This window comes from Nerophis lumbriciformis, linkage group LG27 (assembly GCF_033978685.3).
Source record: "Nerophis lumbriciformis linkage group LG27, RoL_Nlum_v2.1, whole genome shotgun sequence".
Taxonomy (NCBI): domain Eukaryota; kingdom Metazoa; phylum Chordata; class Actinopteri; order Syngnathiformes; family Syngnathidae; genus Nerophis; species Nerophis lumbriciformis.
In genome coordinates, this window is record NC_084574.2 from 14379837 (window position 1) to 14402500 (window position 22664).

Sequence of the window (22664 nt, forward strand, 5' to 3'; positions counted from 1 at the left end):
ACCACTTGAGATGGTGTAAAAAAAACATTTAAAGGGGAACATTATCACAATATCAGAATGGTTAAAACCATTAAAAATCAGTTCCCAGTGGCTTATTATATTTTTCGAAGTTTTTTTCAAAATTTTAACCATCACGCAATATCCCTAAAAAAAGCTTCAAAGTGCCTGATTTTAACCATCGTTATATACACCCGTCCATTTTCCTGTGACGTCACATAGTGAAGCCAACACAAACAAACAAAGAACAGCAAGCTATAGCGATATTAGCTCGGATTCAGACTCGGATTTCAGCGGCTTAAGCGATTCAACAGATTACGAATGTATTGAAACGGATGGTTGTAGTGTGGAGGCAGGTAGCGAAAACGAAATTGAAGAAGAAACTGAAGCTATTGAGCCATATGGGTTTGAACCGTATGCAAGCGAAACCGACGGAAACGACACGACAGCCAGCGACACGGGAGAAAGCGAGGACAAATTCGGCGATCGCCTTCTAACCAACGATTGGTATGTGTTTGTTTGGCATTAAAGGAAACTAACAACTATGAACTAGGTTTACAGCATATGAAATATATTTGGCAACAACATGCACTTTGAGAGTGCAAACAGCCCAATTTTCATCAATTAATATATTCTGTAGACATACCCTCATCCGCGCTCTTTTCCTGAAAGCTGATCTGTCCAGTTTTGGAGTTGATGTTAGCAGGCCAGGGAAGCTAGGGTCGATATTCTTCTCTTGATCATCTTCGGTGGCATAAGGGACGGTGTGAGCCAAGACATCCAGGGGGTTTAGCTCGCTCTTCTGCGGGAACAAACTGCCGCCATTGCTTGCCGTGCTACCGAGGTCCTTTGTCCCTGAATTGCTCACACATTCCGGCAGATTCAATGGGGGTCTGGCGGCAGATTTCTTTGACTTTATCGTTGGAAATGCATCTGCTTTGAGTGTCGCAGGATATCCACACATTCTTGCCATCTCTGTCGTAGCATAGCTTTCGTCGGTAAAGTGTGCGGAACAAACGTCCAATTTCTTGCCACTTTCGCATCTTTGGGCCACTGGTGCAACTTGAATCCGTCCCTGTTCGTGTTGTCACACCCTCCGACAACACACCGACGAGGCATGATGTCTCCAAGGTACGGAAAACAGTCGAAAAAACGGAAAATAACAGAGCTGATTTGACTCGGTGTTTGAGAAAATGGCGGATTGCTTCCCGATGTGACGTCATCGCTCCGAGAGCGAATATTAGAAAGGCGTTTAATTCGCCAAAATTCACCCATTTAGAGTTCGGAAATCGGTTAAAAAAATACATGGTCTTTTTTCTGCAACATCAAGGTATATATTGACGCTTACATAGGTCTGGTGATAATGTTCCCCTTTAAATATGTTCCCTTTCTTTCTTTGTCACTTAAAGATTTTTAATCCCCCTTTTCTACCCTTGAGACCCATTAGTGACAAATATTTCCATGCTAATCTGATTGTAACTTTTTGATTAATCCTTCAAACAGACAAACACCGATGAAAACATTACGCATTTGGTGGAGTTAATGAACCTTCTCTAACATTGTGTTATGCTTCAGCAGGGGATGTTGACTCTCTGGGTTGACTGACTCAAGGCAACACAGAAGGAAGACGGATGAACAGCTCGCATTGTAAGCAGCACAAGAACGTGGTCTGCCCTTGTCGCACTTATCTTGAGTGTTGTGAGTGACTGTGTACAGAACTTACCGACAAACAGAACACTGTCGTTGAGGCTGCAAGGCCGTAAACATGACGATGACAGAGTAGTTTCTGGGTGGGGCTTTGACAAATCGACGGAACTTGTCTCCGTTCATCCGCACAACAGAACGGCGTGAGGACCACTCCATCATTTGGTCAACCTTCTCAGAAAGGAGGTTCTGGAAACAAATGAGAAACAAAACAGAGTCACTATGGTTTTCAGAATCAAATAAAAGATGCTTTGTATTCAGGAGGAATGACATCTGCTGTTCAATAGTCTCTTCTATACAAAAGGTGATAAAACATTAAAGTTAAAGTTAAAGTCCCAATGATTGTCACACACACACTAGGTGTGGTGAAATTTGTCCTCTGCATTTGACCCATCCCCTTGATCACCCCCTGGGAGGTGAGGGGAGCAGTGGGCAGCAGCGGTGCTGCGCCCGGGAAACAACTCAGCTCCACATTAATGGTTTATTTTCTGTTTAATCAAGGAAATTTAGGAACCTTAAGAGCAAGCGATTAAAAACATATATGCTAATTTTTTAAATAATTTGAGGCTAAATTGCCAGGAAGCAATATGAATAGCTTGACGCAAAACAAAAGAAAACAACTAACAGTATGCTTTTATTAATTAGTGTCAATGACTTTCAGGAAGCTGTGACTATATGCCTTTAATTTTGACTGGTCAGTCCTTAAAAACTATTTGCTGTCATTATTCTTAATTATTCAAGTATCGTCAGCCTTTGGGTTCGGAACAAACAAGACCCACGAATGTGTCTTGTTTGATTTATAGTTCTTTCAATGGGGGTGGAGCCACACTTGTAATTCTTTTCCAAAACACTAAGGGGCAGTGTCTCCAGAAGGAGCAACTGCAGCTGTGGTTGACTAGATACTGTGTGTTTCCTTCCTATGAAATGACGACATCGACACCTGTCTATACACTGGAACTAATCATTCACAATCATCAGATTACTTTTTACTTATAAACCAGAGGAAAATACCTTCATCAAGATGAGCTGTCAACTTCTGTTTCAATACATGCGTAATCTGTTGAATCGCTTAAACCGCTGAAATCCGAGTCTGAATCCGAGCTAATGTCGCTATCCCTTGCTGTTCTACCCGCCATGTTTGTTTGTATTGGCATCACTGTGTGACGTCACAGGAAAATGGACGGGTGTACATAACGATGGTTAAAATCTGGCACTTTGAAGCTTTTTTTAGGGATATTGCGTGATGGGTAAAATTTTGAAAAAAACTTCGAAAAATAAAATAAGCCACTGGGAACTGATTTTTAATGGTTTTAACCCTTCTGAAATTGTGATAATGTTCCCCTTTAAACGGTGATTTAGTGTGGCTGAAACGAGGCTTACGCTAAAAAATTATTCGTTTAAGGGGCTATCCGGCTTAGTGTAGACATAGCCTAAGTCCTCTCCTTTTTGGCCGTTTTCTTTCGTAATGTGATTGATGTAACTATGGTGCTGCTATAGCTTGTTTACTTATGATGCAGTCAATAGCAATTTGTTCAAGTTAATTTGTTATTTTAGTAGTTGTCCCCAAGGTTCCATTTCAGGTCCTCTATTTTTTTTTTGTCATTTGGACTCTTCAACTGATGGCCCGCAAGTTCAGTTAAAAAAAACCTATGAGAGATTTTTGCAGCAGATTCTTAAAAACAATAGAGTGGTGTCATATAGATGATATTTTGACTAGATTTGTTGCAGCAGATCCTTAAAAACAGCAGAGCGCTCCTGTAACTGACAAAAATAAATGGGCCAAAATCAAGTATCTACTGTGGAGGATGCTGGTTCTCAGGAATATACAAAATAAGACTAATGGTGGAGAGAGAAGTCTGACCCTCTGGTCCTTAGCTTTCCAGAAAGAAGGCACCCAAAACAATTTAGTTTAATATCCATGTCCTAGACCGTTTTCCATCTGTATTCAGCAGACATTTCATCCTAAAATATCATTAACTAAAGTCTCTTTAAATCTTCACATTCACATGACTCTACAAAGAAATCATGGACGAATTGGAAGTACACCTTTGGGGGTTTTTTTTGCCTCAATTTAGAGTATCTCTGTTTTTTTACCATGTGCACCCAGGCCCTAAAGGAGAGCTGTCAGCATTGGATGTCAGTCACACTGCCAGTAATGATGCACTGTCTATTACCGACACACACACAAACGCACATACTGCATACACACACACACATACACAAACTGCAGTTTTACACTTTGTATTTAAGAAAAATACAGTTACTATGGGAATGCTGAGATGTGTTGCCATTGAAAGATATGGTAATGGTAAATGTGTTATACTTGTATAGCGCTTTTCTACCTTCAAGGTATTCAAAGCGCTTTGACACTATTTCCACATTCACCTATTCACACACACATTCACACCATTGGCGTTGTTAGGCCTATTTTAGGGAATATTCTTAAGCCCCCCTAAATAATTTGGTGTTTTTTTTTTTTTTTTTTACACATACATGCCGACATATTCATTATAAAGTGGCCCAAATATGAGTTTAAATAAATAATCATTAAACCTGTTATTATTCACTCAGTTTCCCCTCACTTCGTAGCGTAAGGTAGAGCCCCTTTAGTGCGTCGGTATCCAATCCATTCCACTTGTTCATATAGAAAATGCCCACATCACTCAAATTCCAGTCCGCATTTTCTCTGCGACCTTGCTTGCGGTCCTGCAGGTGTACGAAGCACCTTATCTTCCTTTACAATGAGTGAAGCTGCACGAAACCTTGTGTGTGCAATTGTAAATAATTTATTTTTTAAGTTTTGTGTTTCTTGTAGAATCTATATAAAGTAATATACATTAGCCTATTGTTAAAATAATGAAAAAAACATCATTAAATATATTTGTTTTATTGTATTGTTACATTAATAGCTGTTGTATTATTATAAGATGGCTTGTTAAACATTTCATAGGATTTTCAGATGGAGGAAAAACCAAGACATTTAATATATAATGTAAAATGAATAAATACATAAAAAGAAAAAGAAAAAAAATGGTTAAAAGCCATCGTCCCGGGGAGCATTTCATTTCGTCCCATGCATTTAAAAAAAAAAAAAATAATAACAATGAATAATTTCTAAGTCTTTGTTAGCCGTTTGTGAAGTTTTGTGCTTGTGCTCGCATCCTGTGCATCTCCTGGGGGCTAAGACCCCCCTGTCCTTAAAAGCTAGTGACACCCCTGATTCACACACTGATGGTGGGAGCTGCCATGCAAGGTGCTAACCACCACCCATCAGGAGCAGGGGTGAAGTGTCTTGCTCAAGGACACAACGGCCGTGACTAGGTTGGTAGAAGGTGGGGATTGAACCAGGAACCCTCAGGTTGCTGGCACGGCCACTCTCCCAACCGTGCCACGCCATCCCCCAATAAATGTAAAATTACAGTGCAACCTTGACAGTTGGATATACATAGAGAGTAACAATTTGGAGTTCAAACAATCATTAAACATAATGTCACACATCAGCAGACTTCATGAGAATTCAGCTCACTGAGCATAAAGGATTAACTTCCAGTGAGTGTGTTTTGATTTTTCTATAGTCATTTTGACATGCTTCACTTGGTAAATTACGAGAAAACGATATGACTGTAATTCCACAAAACCTTAGAGGTCAAACTATAATATGCTTACAACAACTTCCTCATTCTTTTATATATACACACACAGGTATCCTGATACAACTTTTTTAATTTCTAGTACGATACTGATGAAGGAGCTTTCAGTATGGGCCGATTGGCACAAACCATACATACGTTTATCATTTGTAGTGTGGAATGTTAGCAAATGCTTAATCAGGGGCCAGATCTGACCTGCGACATCATTTTATCTGGCCTGTAAACACCTGGAAATGATATGTGTCAATAAAGTACTCAATATTTTCTCACTAAATGTAATGTTTTTTTTTTCATTTTGACAGAAAAAATATATGTACTGCTTGGAATTGCATGCCTTTTAAACTTTAATAGTATCCATTATTGCAACAAATATTATCATACTTCCCAAACATTTTTGTCCAAATAAAAATAAATACCGTATTTTTCGGACTATAAGTCGCAGATTTTTTCATAGTTTGGCCGGGGGTGCGACTTATACTCAGGAGCGACTTATGTGTGAAATTATTAACACATTACCGAAAATATCAAATAATATTTTTTAGCTCATTCACGTAAGAGACTAGACGTATAAGATTTCATGGGAGTGACAGATTGTTTGGTAAACGTATAGCATGTTCTACATGTTATAGTTATTTGAATGACTCTCATCATAATATGTTACGTTAACATACCAGGCACGTTCTCAGTTGGTTATTTATGCCTCATATAACGTACACTTATTCAGCCTGTTGTTCACTATTCTTTATTTATTTTAAATTGCCTTTCAAATGTCTATTCTTGGTGTTGGGCTTTATCAAATAAATGTCCCCCAAAAATGCGTCTTATACTCCAGTGCGACATATATATATATATTTTTTTTTCCCTTCTTTATTATGCATTTTCGGCCGGTGCGACTTATACTCCGAAAAATACGGTACTTAAATATCTGCTTGACTTATGATTTTACAGCAAACTACCCATCAAATTATTTAAAATGACAATACATTTCACGGTGCTCTTTACAACATATTACTGTAAATTGAAAAAAACAAAACATTTTTTTGTGTTAAAATTCTGTCGCATGGTCAGGATTGAACCACCTCTGCCTCAGTTTTAGCCAGGAAAAACCCTGTATTATATGCTTAGTTGTTGTGCTAATAGCCTATAACCCAGTGTTTTTCAACATTTTTTGAGCCAAGGCACATTTTTTACGATGAAAAAATTCGTAGACACACCACCAGCAGAAATCATTCAAAAACTAAACTCAGTTGACAGTAAAAAGTTGTTGTCGCAATTGTTGCACATGGCTTTGAACCATAACCAACCATGCATCAATATAGCTCTTGTCTCAAAGTAGGTGTACTGTCACCACCTGTCACATCACGCCGTGACTTATTTTGAGTGGCTATTTCTATTTTTTGGGTATTTTCCTGTAGCAGTTTCATGTCTTCTTTTGAGCGGTATTTCCCGCATCTACTTTGTTTTAGCAATCAAGAATATGTCGGTTATTTTTATCGTTCTTTGTGGGGATATTGTTTGTCATGTAAGTTCGGATGTACTTTGTGGACGCCATCTTTGCTCCACAGTAAGTCTTTGCTGTCGTCCAGCATTCTGTTTTTGTTTACTTTGTAGCCAGTTCAGTTTTAGTTTCGTTCTGCATAGCTATCCTTAAGCTTTAATGCCTTTTCTTAGGGGCACTCACCTTTTGTTTATTTTTGGTTTAAGCATTAGAAACCTTTTTACCTGCACACTGCCTCCCGCTGTTTCCAATATCAACAAAGCAATTAGCTACCGGCTGCCACCTACTGATATGGAAGAGTATTACACGGTTACTCTGCCGAGCTCTGGACAGCACCGACACTCAACAACAACACATCATTTGCAGACTATAATTACTGGTTTGCAAAAAATATCTTTAACCCAAATAGGTGAAACTAGATAATCTCCCACTGCACACCAGACTGTATCCCTGTGCTGCGGCACAGTGGATGGAAAAACACTGCTATAACCTACCATGTTTAGCTTTTATATATTATTTCACTAAAATACAGGAAAAACAACCTTGTGTGCTTCTTGGGGGACATTTAGATGTTAACTGACATCCCATTGTTATGGTTTTAAAGAATACTTTTTTTAAAATTAGTGGTTAGCAACATTCAATACTTCTTTGAGACTAGCAAAAAAAAGCAAAAGCAGCTTTAACGCTGAGCAACTCATCCCCCCAGCGTGTCAAACACCTTATGTCAGACCTTCAAGTGACTCCCACATATCAGTGTTATGACTCCCTACTCTTACTGGCTCGCACGTAAAAACATGCTCAATATGTAAGCACTCCAAACAGCCTGGGACCATTAAAAACATTTATTTTTCGCCTCACTGAGCACAGAGGGCACAAAAATGAATCAGAGTGAGAGTATACGCGCGTGAGTGAATGATTACGATACACTAAATGGCTGCGGACATTGTGCTTTATCCATTTGATTTCATGCATCGCCATTCCGCTCACACACACGCACTCATTAAAAAATGTTGCAGGGTGTAAATGCAGACTTTCTAAATATACCTTCGGAAAAAATAACATCTTATTTCTATTTCTCATTTTCTTCATTAGTATTCTAAATAGACTATTTGAATGTAATGAAACATTGTCTCCCTGAGTAATGACTAAATATGGTAATTGTATTCAGTGTTTCCCATTTATTCATAAGATAAATCAATAAAAATGTTACTTATTTTGTATTTTTTGATGATTCTGCAATGCAGGAAGGTTAACGCTTTCCAACTTTCCAGGTGATGCACAGTACAGGCCAAACATTTGGACACACCTTCTCAATGCAATGTGTTTTCTTTATTTTCATGACTATTTACATTGTAGATTGTCACTAAAGGCATCAAAACTATGACACATGTGAAGTGAAAACCTACTCTTGAAGCTCATCGAGAGAATGCCAAGAGTGTGCAAAGCAGTATTCAGAGCAAAAGGTGGCTATTTTGAAGAAAATAGAATACAACAAAACATGTTTTCAGTTATGTCACCTTTTTTTTTTTTAAGTACATAACTCCACGTGTTCATTCATAGTTTCGATGCCTTCAGTGACAATCTCAATCAATCAATCAATCAATGTTTATTTATATAGCCCTGAATCACAAGTGTCTCAAAGGGCTGCACAAGCCACAACGACATCCTCGGTACAGAGCCCACATAAGGGCAAGGAAAAACTCACCCCAGTGGGACGTCGATGTGAATGACTATGAGAAACCTTGGAGAGGACCGCATATGTGGGTAACCCCCCTCCCTCTCTAGGGGAGACTGAATGCAATGGATGTTGAATGGGTCTGACATAATATTGTGAGAGTCCAGTCCATAGTGGATCCAGCATAATAGATTTCCATTATTTACATCTACAATGTAAAGTCATGAAGATAAAGAAAACACATTGAATGAGAAGGTGTGTCCAATTTTTTGGCCTGTACATAATATAAAAAAAAAAGGTGAAATATCTAAAAACATGTTTTATATTCTAGTTTCTTCAAAATAGCCACCTTTTGCACTGAATACTGCTTTGCACACTCTTGGCATTCTCTCGATGAGCTTCAAGAGTAGGTTTTCTCTTCACAAGTGTCATAGTTTTGATGCCTTCAGTGACAATCTACAATGTAAATAGTCATAAAAATAAAGAAAACCCATTGAATGAGAAGGTGTGTCCAAACGTTTGGCCTGTACTGTATGTGCTGCCATGTCCTCTCAATCTTGCCCCACAAAACATTGACGACATTATTTGTTTTAAATTTACAGTTTAAAGGTCGAGCAACAGGCGTCTGTAGCTAGTCAGTGCACACACACGATGTTGAATTCCAATTAAAATTAAAGTTGCAAGCATCAATAGACGGGACCGACTTTGACGGCACATACAATCCAAACCGGAGCAGTAATTAAAACTCTTTGGTCAACTTTTAATCAGAAGGGTTCAATCTCTCTCCTGTGCTAGTTTGAAGCCGACACGACAAACGCGCTGAGAGGAGATAATGTTTGAAAAAAGGTGACCGGTTTTTACAAAACTTTTGTTTTGAAAGGGGAATTGCAAACTTCCTGTTGATTTTTGCTGGGGGTTGTCCGTATATGAAATGTAGGTCTAAGTGAGACCTACATAGAGGTTTTTGTTTGATGTCTCTAAGACATTCCTACTGGAAGTTACAGGCAGTTTTGTCTGAGTTTTCTTCCGAGGAGCAGTTGTGTCTGTGTTTTCTTCCTAGGGGGCGCTAGAGCGCAATTTTGAGTTCTGGGGTTGTTTTTTTTTTTTTTTATTAGATCACAATTTTTGCCAGCCCTGATGTGTGTGTCCAGTTTGGTGAGTTTTGAAGCATGTTAAGGGGGTCAAATTACAGCTCAAAGAGGCAAAAGTGACTGTTTTTAGTAAGCTTTTGTTTTAAAGGGGGAATTGCCAACTTCCTGTTGATTTTTGCTGAAGAATGTCAACGTATGATATCGAGGTCTAAATCAGACTTACATAGAGGTTTTTGTTTCATCTCTCTACGACATTCCTACCGGAAGTTACAAGCAGTTTTGTCTGTGTTTTTTCCTAGGAGGCGCTAGAGTGCAATTTTGAGTTTTGGGGTTTGTTTTTTTGATTAGATGGCAATTTTTGCCAGTCCTGATGTGTGTGTCAAATATGGTGAGTTTTGAAGCATGTTAAAGGGGTCAAATTACAGCCCAAAGAGGCGGCGGAATAATAATACTAATAAAACGCACAAAATACAATAGGGTCCTCTGTCCCAAAGGGACATTGCGGTCCCTAATTACAGGACGTAGAATTAAATTAACTGCAATTCATAGAAATGCCTTACAACAACTAACAGGAAGAATATATCATGTTTACCAAAAGTTTTTGATTTAAATCAGGGGTTGTCAAAGTCATTTTAAGTCTGGGGCCACATGGAGAAAAATCTACTCCCAAGCGGGCCAGACTGGTAAAATCACAGCACGATAACAAGCACATTCTGAAAATGCACAAATATATAATGTTGTTGTTTTTTTACACTTACATGTTGTGTTTGATAGTATTCTACCTTTATTTGTCGTTATTTATACTTTCTGAATAAACTATGTGATAATGTTCATCAGTCAACTCATTGGTGTTAATTTTCAATCTATCAAGATAAAAAAATAATATAAAAATCAAATTACAGGATGTTATTTATGTACTTTACTCATTTTCCTCGATTGGTGCACTAAGATCCATCCCATCCATTTTCTACCGCTTGTCCCTTTCGGGGTCGCTGGAGCCTATCTCAGCTGCATCCGGGCAGAAGGCGGAGTACACTGTGGACAAGTCGCCACGGTGCACTAACATATGTAGCATATTCTACAAAGATAAAAAGAATTGCTCTTGCGATATCTAGTGGACACATTTAGAACAGCAGTTTCTTTCATTCAGAAATTTCAGCTAATTTTTATACTTTTCAAACTCATTCCGCTGGCCGGATTAAACCTGCTTGCGGGCCTGATCTGGCCCGTGGGCCTTACGTTCGACACCCCTATCTAAAGACGTAAGTCTGTGGAACGATCTCCCTGACCACCTGAGGACACCACAGACTGTGGATGCTTTTAAAAAAGGCATCTACATCAACTATATGAGAAGCTGGACAGGACAACAAAATAAACATGTTTTTATTTTTTTTTAAAAGCTTAAAAACTCTTCCTTTTAAAAAAGCCTTTTGTTAGATATATGTGTGATATGTCTAGCTATTAGGCTGTTCTAGTTTTTATTTTGTTTTACAATTTATTTTACTTGTTGGGGGCAGCTATTTGTGGTTCTAGCGTTGTTGTTTTTTAAATGCACTGTAGCACTTTGGGGTTGTTTGTTCAATGTAAAGTGCTTTTACAAATACAATCTATTATTATTGTTATTATTTAGTACTTTAATTGTATTTATTTAATAAACAATGGTGTTTGAATACAAATTCCCTCCATTTTGAATACTGAGATAAAGTGCATATTACTAGGAAACTAATGTATTTTTGAGCATTTTTAATACTTTAAAGTTATAAAACATTAAATTAAATTAGCCGTCTTGCAGCAGATGCTTCTGTTCTAAAATCATTTAAAAAGAAGTGATGTCTGAACTTCTTATTAAAAGAGCACTGTTAGTGGTACATTGCCTCACCGACTTTTCTCGAGTGCATTGAATGCGGTACCTGACTAACTGAATGGGGGCCGTTTCGATTTTTCCAGTGTTCTGTGCACCACCCACATGAAAAGCCAACAACATTTGTTCCCTCCACCATTTTCTGCTCTCAGCACGCTAAACATGCTTCTTTTGTAAGCGAATGGATCTCAGCTTTGGCTACTGGCCTCCAATAGAGTTCCCTCCATTTATTCCATTGAAAAGAGGGATTACTGAAAATTGGCTTAGAATAACAGCGGACAAAACACGTTTTCTCCCCCTTCTGACTTACACAGACACACACTCTTGACATGCTTAATGGCATTTACAGTGGAACTTTACATTTTAACGCCTTAAAGGCCTACTGAAACCCACTACTACCGACCACGCAGTCTGATAGTTTATATATCAATGATGAAATCTTAACATTGCAACACATGCCAATACGGCCGGGTTAATTTAAAAAGTGCAATTTTAAATTTCCTGCGAAACTTCCGGTTGAAAACGTCTAGGTATGATGACGTATGCGCGTGACGTCGATGGTTGAAACGGAAGTATTGGGACGCCATTGTATCCCATACCTGCCAACTTTTGAAATCAGAAAAACCTAGTAGCCAGGGTCCAGGGGCCGCAGGCCCCGGTAGGTCCAGGACAAAGTCCTGGTGGGGGGTTCAGGGGGGCTTCCGACGCAAAATGATTATTAGCATTCAGACAGGTTAAAATGTTGCTAAAACCATCACTTTTCTATCAGTAACAGTGACTTTTCAAAACCAAAATATTACAGCAAAAATCATATGGGTTGATTGACATGTTTATTCTGTAAGCTAACTTCAATAGTTTGAAATTATTTTGACAGTTAATGCCAGTTATCCTGTCAACCTTTCACAAGACTTCAATTTGTTAATTGAAAGTATAAACAGTATAAACACTTTTTACAGTAAACAAATGGTAAAACAGTACTAAACAATTCCATTAAAAAAAAATTGGTGTCATTATTAACTTTCTGTCCAAGCTTGTATAATCTACTGCCTTGTTCAATTGTAAAAAATATTATGTGCCTAAAATTCACATTTCTATCACAATTATCATACTGTAAACATGGTAAGCTAACTTCATTAAAATTAAAAGTCCTGTCAATAGCATGGAATTACAATTCAAATGTAGTTTTTTTGTAAGCCTTTCAAAAGAATTCAATATATGAAAAATTAATGAAAATTAATTTAAGCCATCAGACACTTGAAAAGTGGCACATCACATCTCTAATGTAATCATTTTAACTTTTCAACAGAAATAGCACTGCAAAAATATTAAGGACATACTTCTGTATTTTGGTAGTTATGCATCTAGTTAAACATTTTCCGAAATAACTGTCCCATGTGATCAGCCAGTGCGATTGGAAGTCCATGCTCAATTATTGCCTCCGTAAATAAAACTTCGGCATTTATCACATCCAAAGAATCTGTTTGGGCGACGAAAAACGTTGAAAGTTTTCCACTTGTATCGCTAGCAACGGCATTAGACTTGTGTTTTTTTGTCCCAACGTGGTCTTTTACATCGCTAATTCCTCCGTGTCCGATCGAAAAATCTTGTCTGCACAAGGTGCAATTCGCGTAGTTTTCACCCTTTTTGGAATGGATAATTATTCCCGGAGAGGCTTTTGAATATTCTTCACGGAATGACTGCAGTTTTCTTTTCGGTTTAAGACTCGTTTGCGATTTTTCTCCGGCTGATTCCATGATCGTTCGCTCGTTTGGAAACAATGGCAACTGGTGCCTCGTGCTTGGCAGCGGTGCTATAAATAGCCTCGCGCATGGCATTCGGAATGGCTCGATAGGAAGTTATGGGAAGCAGTGTCGATTGTCATTGTTGTTACGCGATTTCGTGAATAAAACTTTTTAAAAAATATATTTTTTTAATTAATGAAAAACTGTATTTTTTATCACTGCAACCGTAACCCGGAATAGGTTGATGAAAACCGTACTAATTACGGGAAAACCGGACTAGTTGGCGGGTATGGTATCCAATACAAAAAGCTCAGTTTTCATCGCAAAATTCCACAGTGTTCTGGACATCTGTGTTGGTGAATCTTTTGCAATTTGTTTAATGAACAATGGAGACTGCAAAGAAGAAAGTTGTAGATGCGATCGGTGTATTAGCGTCTGGCTACAGCAACACAACCAGGAGGACTTTGACTTGGATAGCAGACGCACTATCCGACGCTAGCCGCCGACCGCATCGATGATCGGGTGAAGTCCTTCGTCGCGCCGTCGATCGCTGGAACGCAGGTGAGCTTCGGTGTTGATGAGCAGATGAGGGTTGGCGTAGGTGGAGAGCTAATGTTTTTATCATAGCTCTGTCGATGTCCCGTAGTTAAGTTAGATTCAATGGCGTCGTTAGCAACAGCATTGTTAAGCTTCGCCAGGCTGGAAAGCATTAACCGTGTAGTTACAGGTCCATGGTTTAATAGTATTGTTGATTTTCTGTCTATCCTTCCAGTCAGGGGTTTATTCCTTTTGTTTCTATCTGCAGTTAAGCCCGATGCTATGGCGTCACATTAGTGCCAAAAATCCGAGCTCATAAAAACTGTTATCGCGCGCTGATTCTCCACTTCGTGAGCGCGCGCGACACCCTTTTGCGCGCGCGTGGTGCCTTTTTGCGCGCGCGCAGTGCCTTTCTGTGCGCGCGCGGTGCCTTTTTGCGCGCGCGCGGTGGCTTTCTGGCATCTCTCCTCGCGCTGTCATGTTTATTTTTGGCACTTTGGGGGCGGGTATGCTTAGACGGCCCCTTCTTTCTGATTGGCTGTGAGCATTTTTCATATGACCAATCATTCTCCAGCGTAGCAACGTTGTAGCCATCTTACCTCGGACAGCCTCAATCATTACATTGATGTCAATGGTACATGTACTAATTCAATTACCATAACTTGCTCGATTTTCGACCAATTTACAAACGGTTTGCCTTGTTACAAATCTTATTACATGTAGATATGACATAGGATGCTGTACCTGTTGAAATTACCTCTTTCGCTTTAAAAAAAAAATACTTAATTGTGCAACATAGTTGTGTAGGGTCAGTGTTAGTCAGTTCTCTGATTATTTTAAACTGTTTCAGAATACATTATTAAAAGGCTATTTTTAACATTTTAAAAACAAAATTCAAAGATTATTTCATTAATTTTATCGCTGAATCAAAAGAAATTCCATAAATTAGAGAACAAATGTTCAAGAAGAAGTGAAAATATAAAATAATGTTATGGTTGGATGTTATTGCTGGTGGACCAGTTCTGGCTGAAAGATGTGATTATGGTGTTTGTTGTCTTATTATTTATTTGGGTCACATTTTGTATTACCCTGTATTGTGTTTATGTGGTATGAAATAACCTTCATCAGTGCGCGACATTTTTTTTATCCACTTCTTCCTCCGTAAATCTTGATACATATTGACGATGACCCGCCCTGCTATACTTCTGATTGGCTCTGAGCATTTTTCAGCATTTTTCGCCTGACCAATCAGAAAGAAGGGACCGTGTAAGCATACCCGCCCCCAAAGTGCCAAAAAGAAACATGGCAGCGCGAGGAGAGATACCAGGAGTACACAGAGAGCGCGCAGAAAGGCGTCGCGCGTGCGCAGAAAGGCACCGCGCGCGCACAGAAAGGCACCGCGCGCGCACAGAAAGGCAGCGCGCGCGCGCAGAAAGGCACCGCGCGCGCACAGAAAGGCACCGCGCGCGCGCAGAAAGGAACCACGCGCGCGCAAAAGGGTGTCGCGCGCGCACGAAGTGAAGAATCAGCGCGCGATAACAGTTTTTATGCGCTCGGATTTTTGGCACTAATGTGACGCCATACGATGCTATCACGTTAGCTCAGTAGCTAAAGTGCTTCACCGATGTATTGTCGTGGAGATAAAAGACACTGCGAATGTCCATTTCGCGTTCTCGACTCTCATTTTCAAGAGGTTATAGTATCCGAGGTGGTTTAAAATACAAATCCGTGATCCACAATAGAAAAAGGAGAGAGTGTGGAATCCAATGAGCCCTTGTACCTAAGTTACGGTCAGAGCGAAAAAAGATGCGCCCTGCACTGCACTCTAATACTTCACTCTCACGTTCCTCATCCACAAATCTTTCATCCTGGCTCAAATTAATGGGGTAATCGTCGCTTTCTCGGTCCCAATCGCTCTCGCTGCTGGTGTAAACAATGGGGAAATGTGAGGAGACTTTCAACTTGTGACGTCACGCTATTTCCGGTACAGGCAAGGCTTTTTTTTTATCAGCGACCAAAAGTTGCGAACTTTATCGTCGTCGTTCTATACTAAATCCTTTCAGCAAAAATATGGCAATATCGCGAAATGATCAAGTATGACACATAGAATGGATCTGCTATCCCCGTTTAAATAAAAAAAAATTAATTTCAGTAGGCCTTTAAGTGTCTTTCTTTACCATGAATTGATTAACGTGGGCCCCGACTTAAACAAGTTGAAAAACGTATTCGGGTGTTACCATTTAGTGGTCAATTGTACGGAATATGTACTGCACTGTGCAATCTACTAATAAAAGTTTCAATCAATCAATTTTATTAGTAATTATGATTAAAACATATTGCAAAATACTTCCGCATATCACAACTTAATGAGCATAGAACAGTGGTTCTCAATCTTTTTTCACAAAGTACCACCTCAGAAAACACTTGGCTCTCCAAGTACCATCATAATGACCAACAATGAAATACGGTAACATAGTAGGCCTAAGTATTCATTAAAAACAAGTATATTTAATATTTTTGGCCACTGTAACATTACACACAGTTTGAATACATGAAAATAAAACAGTGTATTTAAATAATTAATCAAATCATAGATTAGATGGAGCCCGCATAGTGGTTCGCAGGCCACAGTTTGAGAATCACTGGCATAGAGGATTGACTTTAGCGATGACAAAGAGAAAATGCAAGCGAGTGTAGCAACTAGGGCAGGGGTCGGCAACCTTTACCAGTCAAAGAGCCATTTTGACCAGTTTCACAAATTATAGAAAACAATGGGAGCCGCAAAAATATTTGAAATTTTAAATGAAATAACACTGTATATAAAAAATTTTTTTTGCTTTGTGCTATGTATAAACCAGGGGTCTCAGACACGCTGCCCACACCTTTATATGGAATTTTTAAGCTAGTGCGGCACGCGGGTTTAGAATGAATAGCGCTTGTCAGCGTCATGCGTTCCGTGAAGGTACAGCATATAGCGCCCACTACAACCAGCGTGCCTGATCAGCCACATGTTGTATGGTGCTTCCGCTTGCTCACGTAGGCGACAGCAAGGCATACTTGGTCAACAACCACACAGGTTACACTGACGGTGGCGGTACAAAAAAAACTTTAACACTCTTACTAATAATGCGCCACACTGTGAACCCACACCAAACAAGAATGACAAACACATTTCAGGAGAACATTTGCACTGTAACACAACATAAACACAACAGGACAAATACCCAGAATCCCATGCAGCCCTAACTCTTCCGGGATACATTATACACCTCCGCTACCAAACCCCGCCCACCTCAACCGACGCACAGAGGGGGGGGGGGGGGGGGTTGATGTGTGAGGGAGCATGCTTGGGGTGGGGGCGGGGTTTGGTGGTAGCAGGGGTGTATAATGTAGCCCGGAAGAGTCAGGGCTGCATGGGATTCTGGGTGTTTGTTCTGTTGTGTTTATGTTGTGTTAAGGTGCAGATGTTCTCCCGAAATGTGTTTGTCATTCTTGTTTGGTTTTGGTTCAAAGTGTGGCGCATTATTAGTAAGAGTGTTAAAGTTGTTTTATATGATCACCGTCAGTGTAACCTGTGTGGCTGTTGACCAAGTATGCCTTGCTGTCAAGTACGTGTGCAAGCAGAATATGTATATTCTATAACAAATGTTGGGCTGGCACGCTGTCAATACAGATTGTAGAGGGCGCCAAATGTTGTACCGTCACGGCACGCCCTTAATATAGCTTTAAGGGTTAAAATCGGTGAATATTAATCCCGGGAGTTTTCTGCGAGAGGCACTGAATTCCGGAAGTCTCACGGGACAATTGGGGGGTTCAGCAAGTAAGCTGCTGAGCCGCATCAGAGTGATCAAAGAGCCGCATGCGGCTCCGGAGCCGCGGGTTGCCAACCCCTGAACTAGGGGTACACTTTAACAAAATCTAACTTTTCAAGGGACGGACCATAGTTTTCAGTTCATTTTGCACTTCTGAGTGTGTGTGAATGTGTGTGCATACACACGCTCATTAAAGTAAGGGACAGGAAGACTGGCGACGATACGCTATGCTAACCGCTAAGCAATTTTACATGTGAAGTTACAAAACCCAAAACCATTGAAGTTTACTGAGTGCTGTTAAAAGGAAAGGCCATGTAACAAAGTGGTAAATATGCCCCTGTGCCAACTTTTTTGCAATGTGTTGCTGCCATTAAATTCTAAATTAATGATTATTTGCAAAAAAAAAAACAAGTTTCTCAGTTTGAACATTGAAATATCTTGTCTTTGCAGTCTATTCAATTGAATATAAGTTAAAAAGGATTTGCAAATCATTGTATTCTGTTTTTATTTAAGAATCACACAACGTGCCAACTTCACTGGTTTTGGGTTGTGTAGTAAAACAACAAAATAATAAATGCCTTGTACACTCCAACAGAGGTCTAACTACAACAGAGTTACAGAAGAGATTAACCAGCTCATCGGAAATTAGCAAATGTGTCAGGAGAGAGAATAATATTGACAGAGTGCAACAACATTGTGAGCCATAGATATGAATGAGTCGATACCCGGGATAGACCGATTATCGATTAAATACTTGTTTTTAAAAATAAACATGCTTCATGCATTTAAACAAAGTGTTGGAGTTTGTAATAGTATTAATCAAAAATGTTACGCCAATATGTCACTTTTACTGGAAACTAATATTGGCTCCAACCTCCTTCTCCACTATAGTCTGTATCGGCGCTGAAAAAAAAAGCATGTCGGTCGATCTCTAGTTAGGACACACGTCTTTGAGCTAAGGTGCAAACTGTCTAGGCCGGGGGTCAGCAACCATTAGAGTATTTGGTGAACATCGTTTTGTCCTACTAATTTCGGCGGTTCTTGAACTCACCATAGTGTGGACTGTGACGCAACAGTTTGTTTACATGTAAAATCTTCCACTCCTTCTGTGTCTCATTTTGTCCACCAAAAGTTCTGTGGATGCACAAAGGTGCGGTTTGTTGATGTTATTGATTTGTAGGAGTGCTAATCAGGCATATTTGGTCAGTGCATGACTGCAAGCTAATCAATGCTAACATGCTATTTAGGTTAACTGTATGTACATATTGCATCATTATGCCTCATTTGTAGGTATATTTGAGCTCATTTAATATCCATTTCAGATAGCTGTTTGTGTGTCACGTTGTTCCAGACTACAGCAAACATTACCTAGCTTGTCAAAGATTGTAATGAATCTATTTAAAGGAAGACACCCTGCCGTTTCCTTTAATTTGGACACACACATCTATACATTTGACCATTAAAAGTCAGTAATTTCCAGAAGTTATCTCACCCTCTAAGTCAGTGTTTTTCAACCACTGTGCCGTGGCACACTAGTGTGCCGTGAGATACTGTCTGGTGTGCCGTGGGAGATTGTCTAATTTCACCTATTTGGGTTAAAAATATTTTTTGCAAACCAGTGATTATAGTCTGCAAATGATGTGTTGTTGTTGAGTGTCGGTGTTGTCTAGATCTCGGCAGAGTAACCGTGTAATACTCTTCCATATCAGTAGGTGGCAGCAGGTGCTAATTGCTTTGTAGATGTCGGAAACAGCGGGAGGCAGCGTGCAGGTAAAATTGTGTCTAATACTTAAACCAAAAATAAACAAAAGGTGAGTGCCCCTAAGAAAAGGCATTGAAGCTTAGGGAAGGCTATGCAGAACGAAATTAAAACTGAACTGGCTATAAAGTCAACAAAAACAGAATGCTGGATGACAGCAAAGACTTTCTGAGGAGCAAAGACTGCATCCACAATGTACATCCGAACATGACGTGACAATCAACAATGTCCCCACAAAGAAGGATAAAAACCACTGAAATATTCTTGATTGCTAAAACAAAGTAGATGCGGGAAATATCGCTCAAAGGAAGACATGAAACTGCTACAGGAAAATACCCCCAAAAAAAGAGAATAAGCCACCAAAATAAGAGCGCAAGACAAGAACTACTTTTCAACGCAAAAAATGTGCCTTGGCTCAAAAAAGGTTGAAAAACACTGCTCTAAGTAGCCTCTGATTTACTAAAGGTTTCTAATGTTGTAAAAATTTGTAAAATAAATATTACATTTCAACATTTCTGTGAACGAAAATTTGCTTCAGCCTGCGACACAGTCATTTTGATAATATAGACACTTACATCATGTGTTGCCTTCATTATAACACTTATATACGGCTTTTCATTTTTTGCGACTCCAGACAGATTTTTATTATTTTATTTTTGGTTCGATATGGCTCTTTCAACGTTTTGGATTGCCGACCCCTGGTCTAGGCGAAGTGTCAAGGTAATCTGTAGCTTTAGAATGCACAAAAACAAAACAAGGATTCCTGCTGCGACACATTGTACAGTTTCCTTTGAAAAAATAAAAAAGTTTCATAAATTTGAGGTTATCAGTCACAAATTGTGACTGATGGATTGTGGTTGACTTGCCTGACTTTAGACTCAGGCAGCATCAATTTAGTTTCCAATCAGTGATGGTGCAAATGTAAATATGGCTTTGTATTTGCCTTAAAACTGCCTGTAGTTTGCCTTTTCCCAGGATGGAGAGGTGCCATCACACTGCGGCACTGAACAGGAATAGCAGTACAAAATGGGACGAATGGATGGATGGATTTTGAGGTTTAGCAGAGTCTCAGAGCAGACAACAAACAGCCATTCATAATTTGACCTAATGTGTTTGTTGTTTTAGAGAGCAGACCACATATTTAGGAGACACGTAAAAGCCTGGGGATAAATATGGCGGGATGACAGTTATAGATAAACAAATGTCATATACGTTTTCTTGTCCATCTATTTTTCTGTCAGTGTTATTGTTTCCATCCGTCAACTCCATCGAATTAGAACAACATTTTTATTTTAAGCTTCAAATTTACCATTCCGTACCATTTCCAGAAAGAACACAATTTGTCAGTAAAGGGAGGGGATTAGTAAGTGTGCCTGGCTAATAATAAATATTTGAAATAATGCCATTGTCCGTCATCCATCAACCTCACGTTGGCTGATTTTGCCCAATCTATTTATATATATTCTACCTACAAATAATTGTAGCTGGGAATATTTCTCAGCATCACTGACAAATAGTCCCTTTGTCTTTTATGTACAGTACTTTAATCAAACGGTTTGAAGACTATTTAGAAAGTAATAAGCTTTTTTTTTATGAAGAAATAAAATGGGGGGGCATAAACCCACACTTCTTCCAGCACCCAATTATGAACACCACAAAGACAGAAGCTGACAGAAAATTATAGCCTAACCTTTTATGACAAACATTGTTCTAGTGTAACATTTCACCATGCTTGTGGACTACTAACAAAGACTATAAAAATGGGACCCATTACCTCCCTGCTTGACACTCAGCATCAAGGGTTGGAATTGGGGGTTATCCATCCATCCATCCATCTTCTTCCGCTTATCCGAGGTCGGGTCGCGGGGGACGCAGCCTAAGCAGGGAAGCCCAGACTTCCCTCTCCCCAGCCACTTCGTCCAGCTCTTCCTGTGGGACCCCGAGGCGTTCCCAGGCCAGCCGGGAGACATAGTCTTCCCAACGTGTCCTGGATCTTCCCCGCGGCCTCCTACCGGTCGGACGTGCCCTAAACACCTCCCTAGGGAGGCGTTCGGGTGGCATCCTGACCAGATGCCCGAATCACCTCATCTGGCTCCTCTCCATGTGGAGGAGCAGCGGCTTTACTTTGAGCTCCCCCCGGATGGCAGAGCTTCTCACCCTATCTCTAAGGGAGAGCCCCGCCACCCGGCGGAGGAAACTCATTTCGGCCGATTGTACCCGTGATCTTGTCCTTTCGGTTATAACCCAAAGCTCATGACCATAGGTGAGGATGGGAACGTAGATCGACCTGTAAATTGAGAGCTTTGCCTTCCGGCTCAGCTCCTTTTTCACCACAACGGATCGATACAGCGTCCGCATTACTGAAGACGCCGCACCAATCCGCCTGTCGATCTCACGATCCACTCTTCCCTCACTCGTGAACAAGACTCTGAGGTACTTGAACTCCTCCACTTGGGGCAAGATCTCCTCCCCAACCCGGAGATGGCACTCGACCCTTTTCCGGGCGAGAACCATGGACTCGGACTTGGAGGTGCTGATTCTCATCCCAGTCGCTTCACACTCAGCTGCGAACCGATCCAGTGAGAGCTGAAGATCCTGGCCAGATGAAGCCATCAGGACCACATCATCTGCAAAAAGCAGAGACCTAATCCTGCAGCCACCAAACCAGATCCCCTCAATGCCTTGACTGCGCCTAGAAATTATGTCCATAAAAGTTATGAACAGAATCGGTGACAAAGGGCAGCCTTGGTGGAGTCCAACCCTCACTGGAAACGTGTCCGACTTACTGCCGGCAATGCGGACCAAGCTCTGGCACTGATCATACAGGGAGCGGACTGCCACAATCAGACAGTCCGATACCCCATACTCTCTGAGCACTCCCCACAGGACTTTCCGAGGGACACGGTCGAATGCCTTCTCCAAGTCCACAAAACACATGTAGACTGGTTGGGCAAACTCCCATGCACCCTCAAGGACCCTGCCGAGAGTATAGAGCTGTTCCACAGTTCCACGACCAGGACGAAAACCACACTGTTCCTCCTGAATCCGAGGTTCGACTATCCGGCGTAGCCTCCTCTCCAGTACACCCGAATAGACCTTACCGGGAAGGCTGAGGAGTGTGATCCCACGATAGTTAGAACACACCCTCCGGTTCCCCTTCTTAAAGAGAGGAACCACCACCCCGGTCTGCCAATCCAGAGGTACCGCCCCCGATGTCCACGCGATGCTGCAGAGTCTTGTCAACCAAGACAGCCCCACAGCATCCAGAGGCTTAAGGAACTCTGGGCGGATCTCATCTACCCCCGGGGCCTTGCCACCGAGGAGCTTTTTAACTACAT

At 40.4% G+C, this 22664-nt stretch overlaps 1 protein-coding gene across 1 annotated transcript in view; it reads right to left on the reverse strand.

The window, feature by feature from the left end:
* The window catches only part of LOC133624368 (dolichyl-diphosphooligosaccharide--protein glycosyltransferase subunit TUSC3), a 195162-nt gene that overhangs the window by 103841 nt on the left and 68657 nt on the right, over positions 1 to 22664 (reverse strand). The window contains exon 2 of the mRNA XM_061987857.2: positions 1721 to 1890. Coding sequence (XP_061843841.1) covers positions 1721 to 1890 — 170 coding nt within the window. The remainder of the gene's footprint in view (positions 1 to 1720; positions 1891 to 22664) is intronic.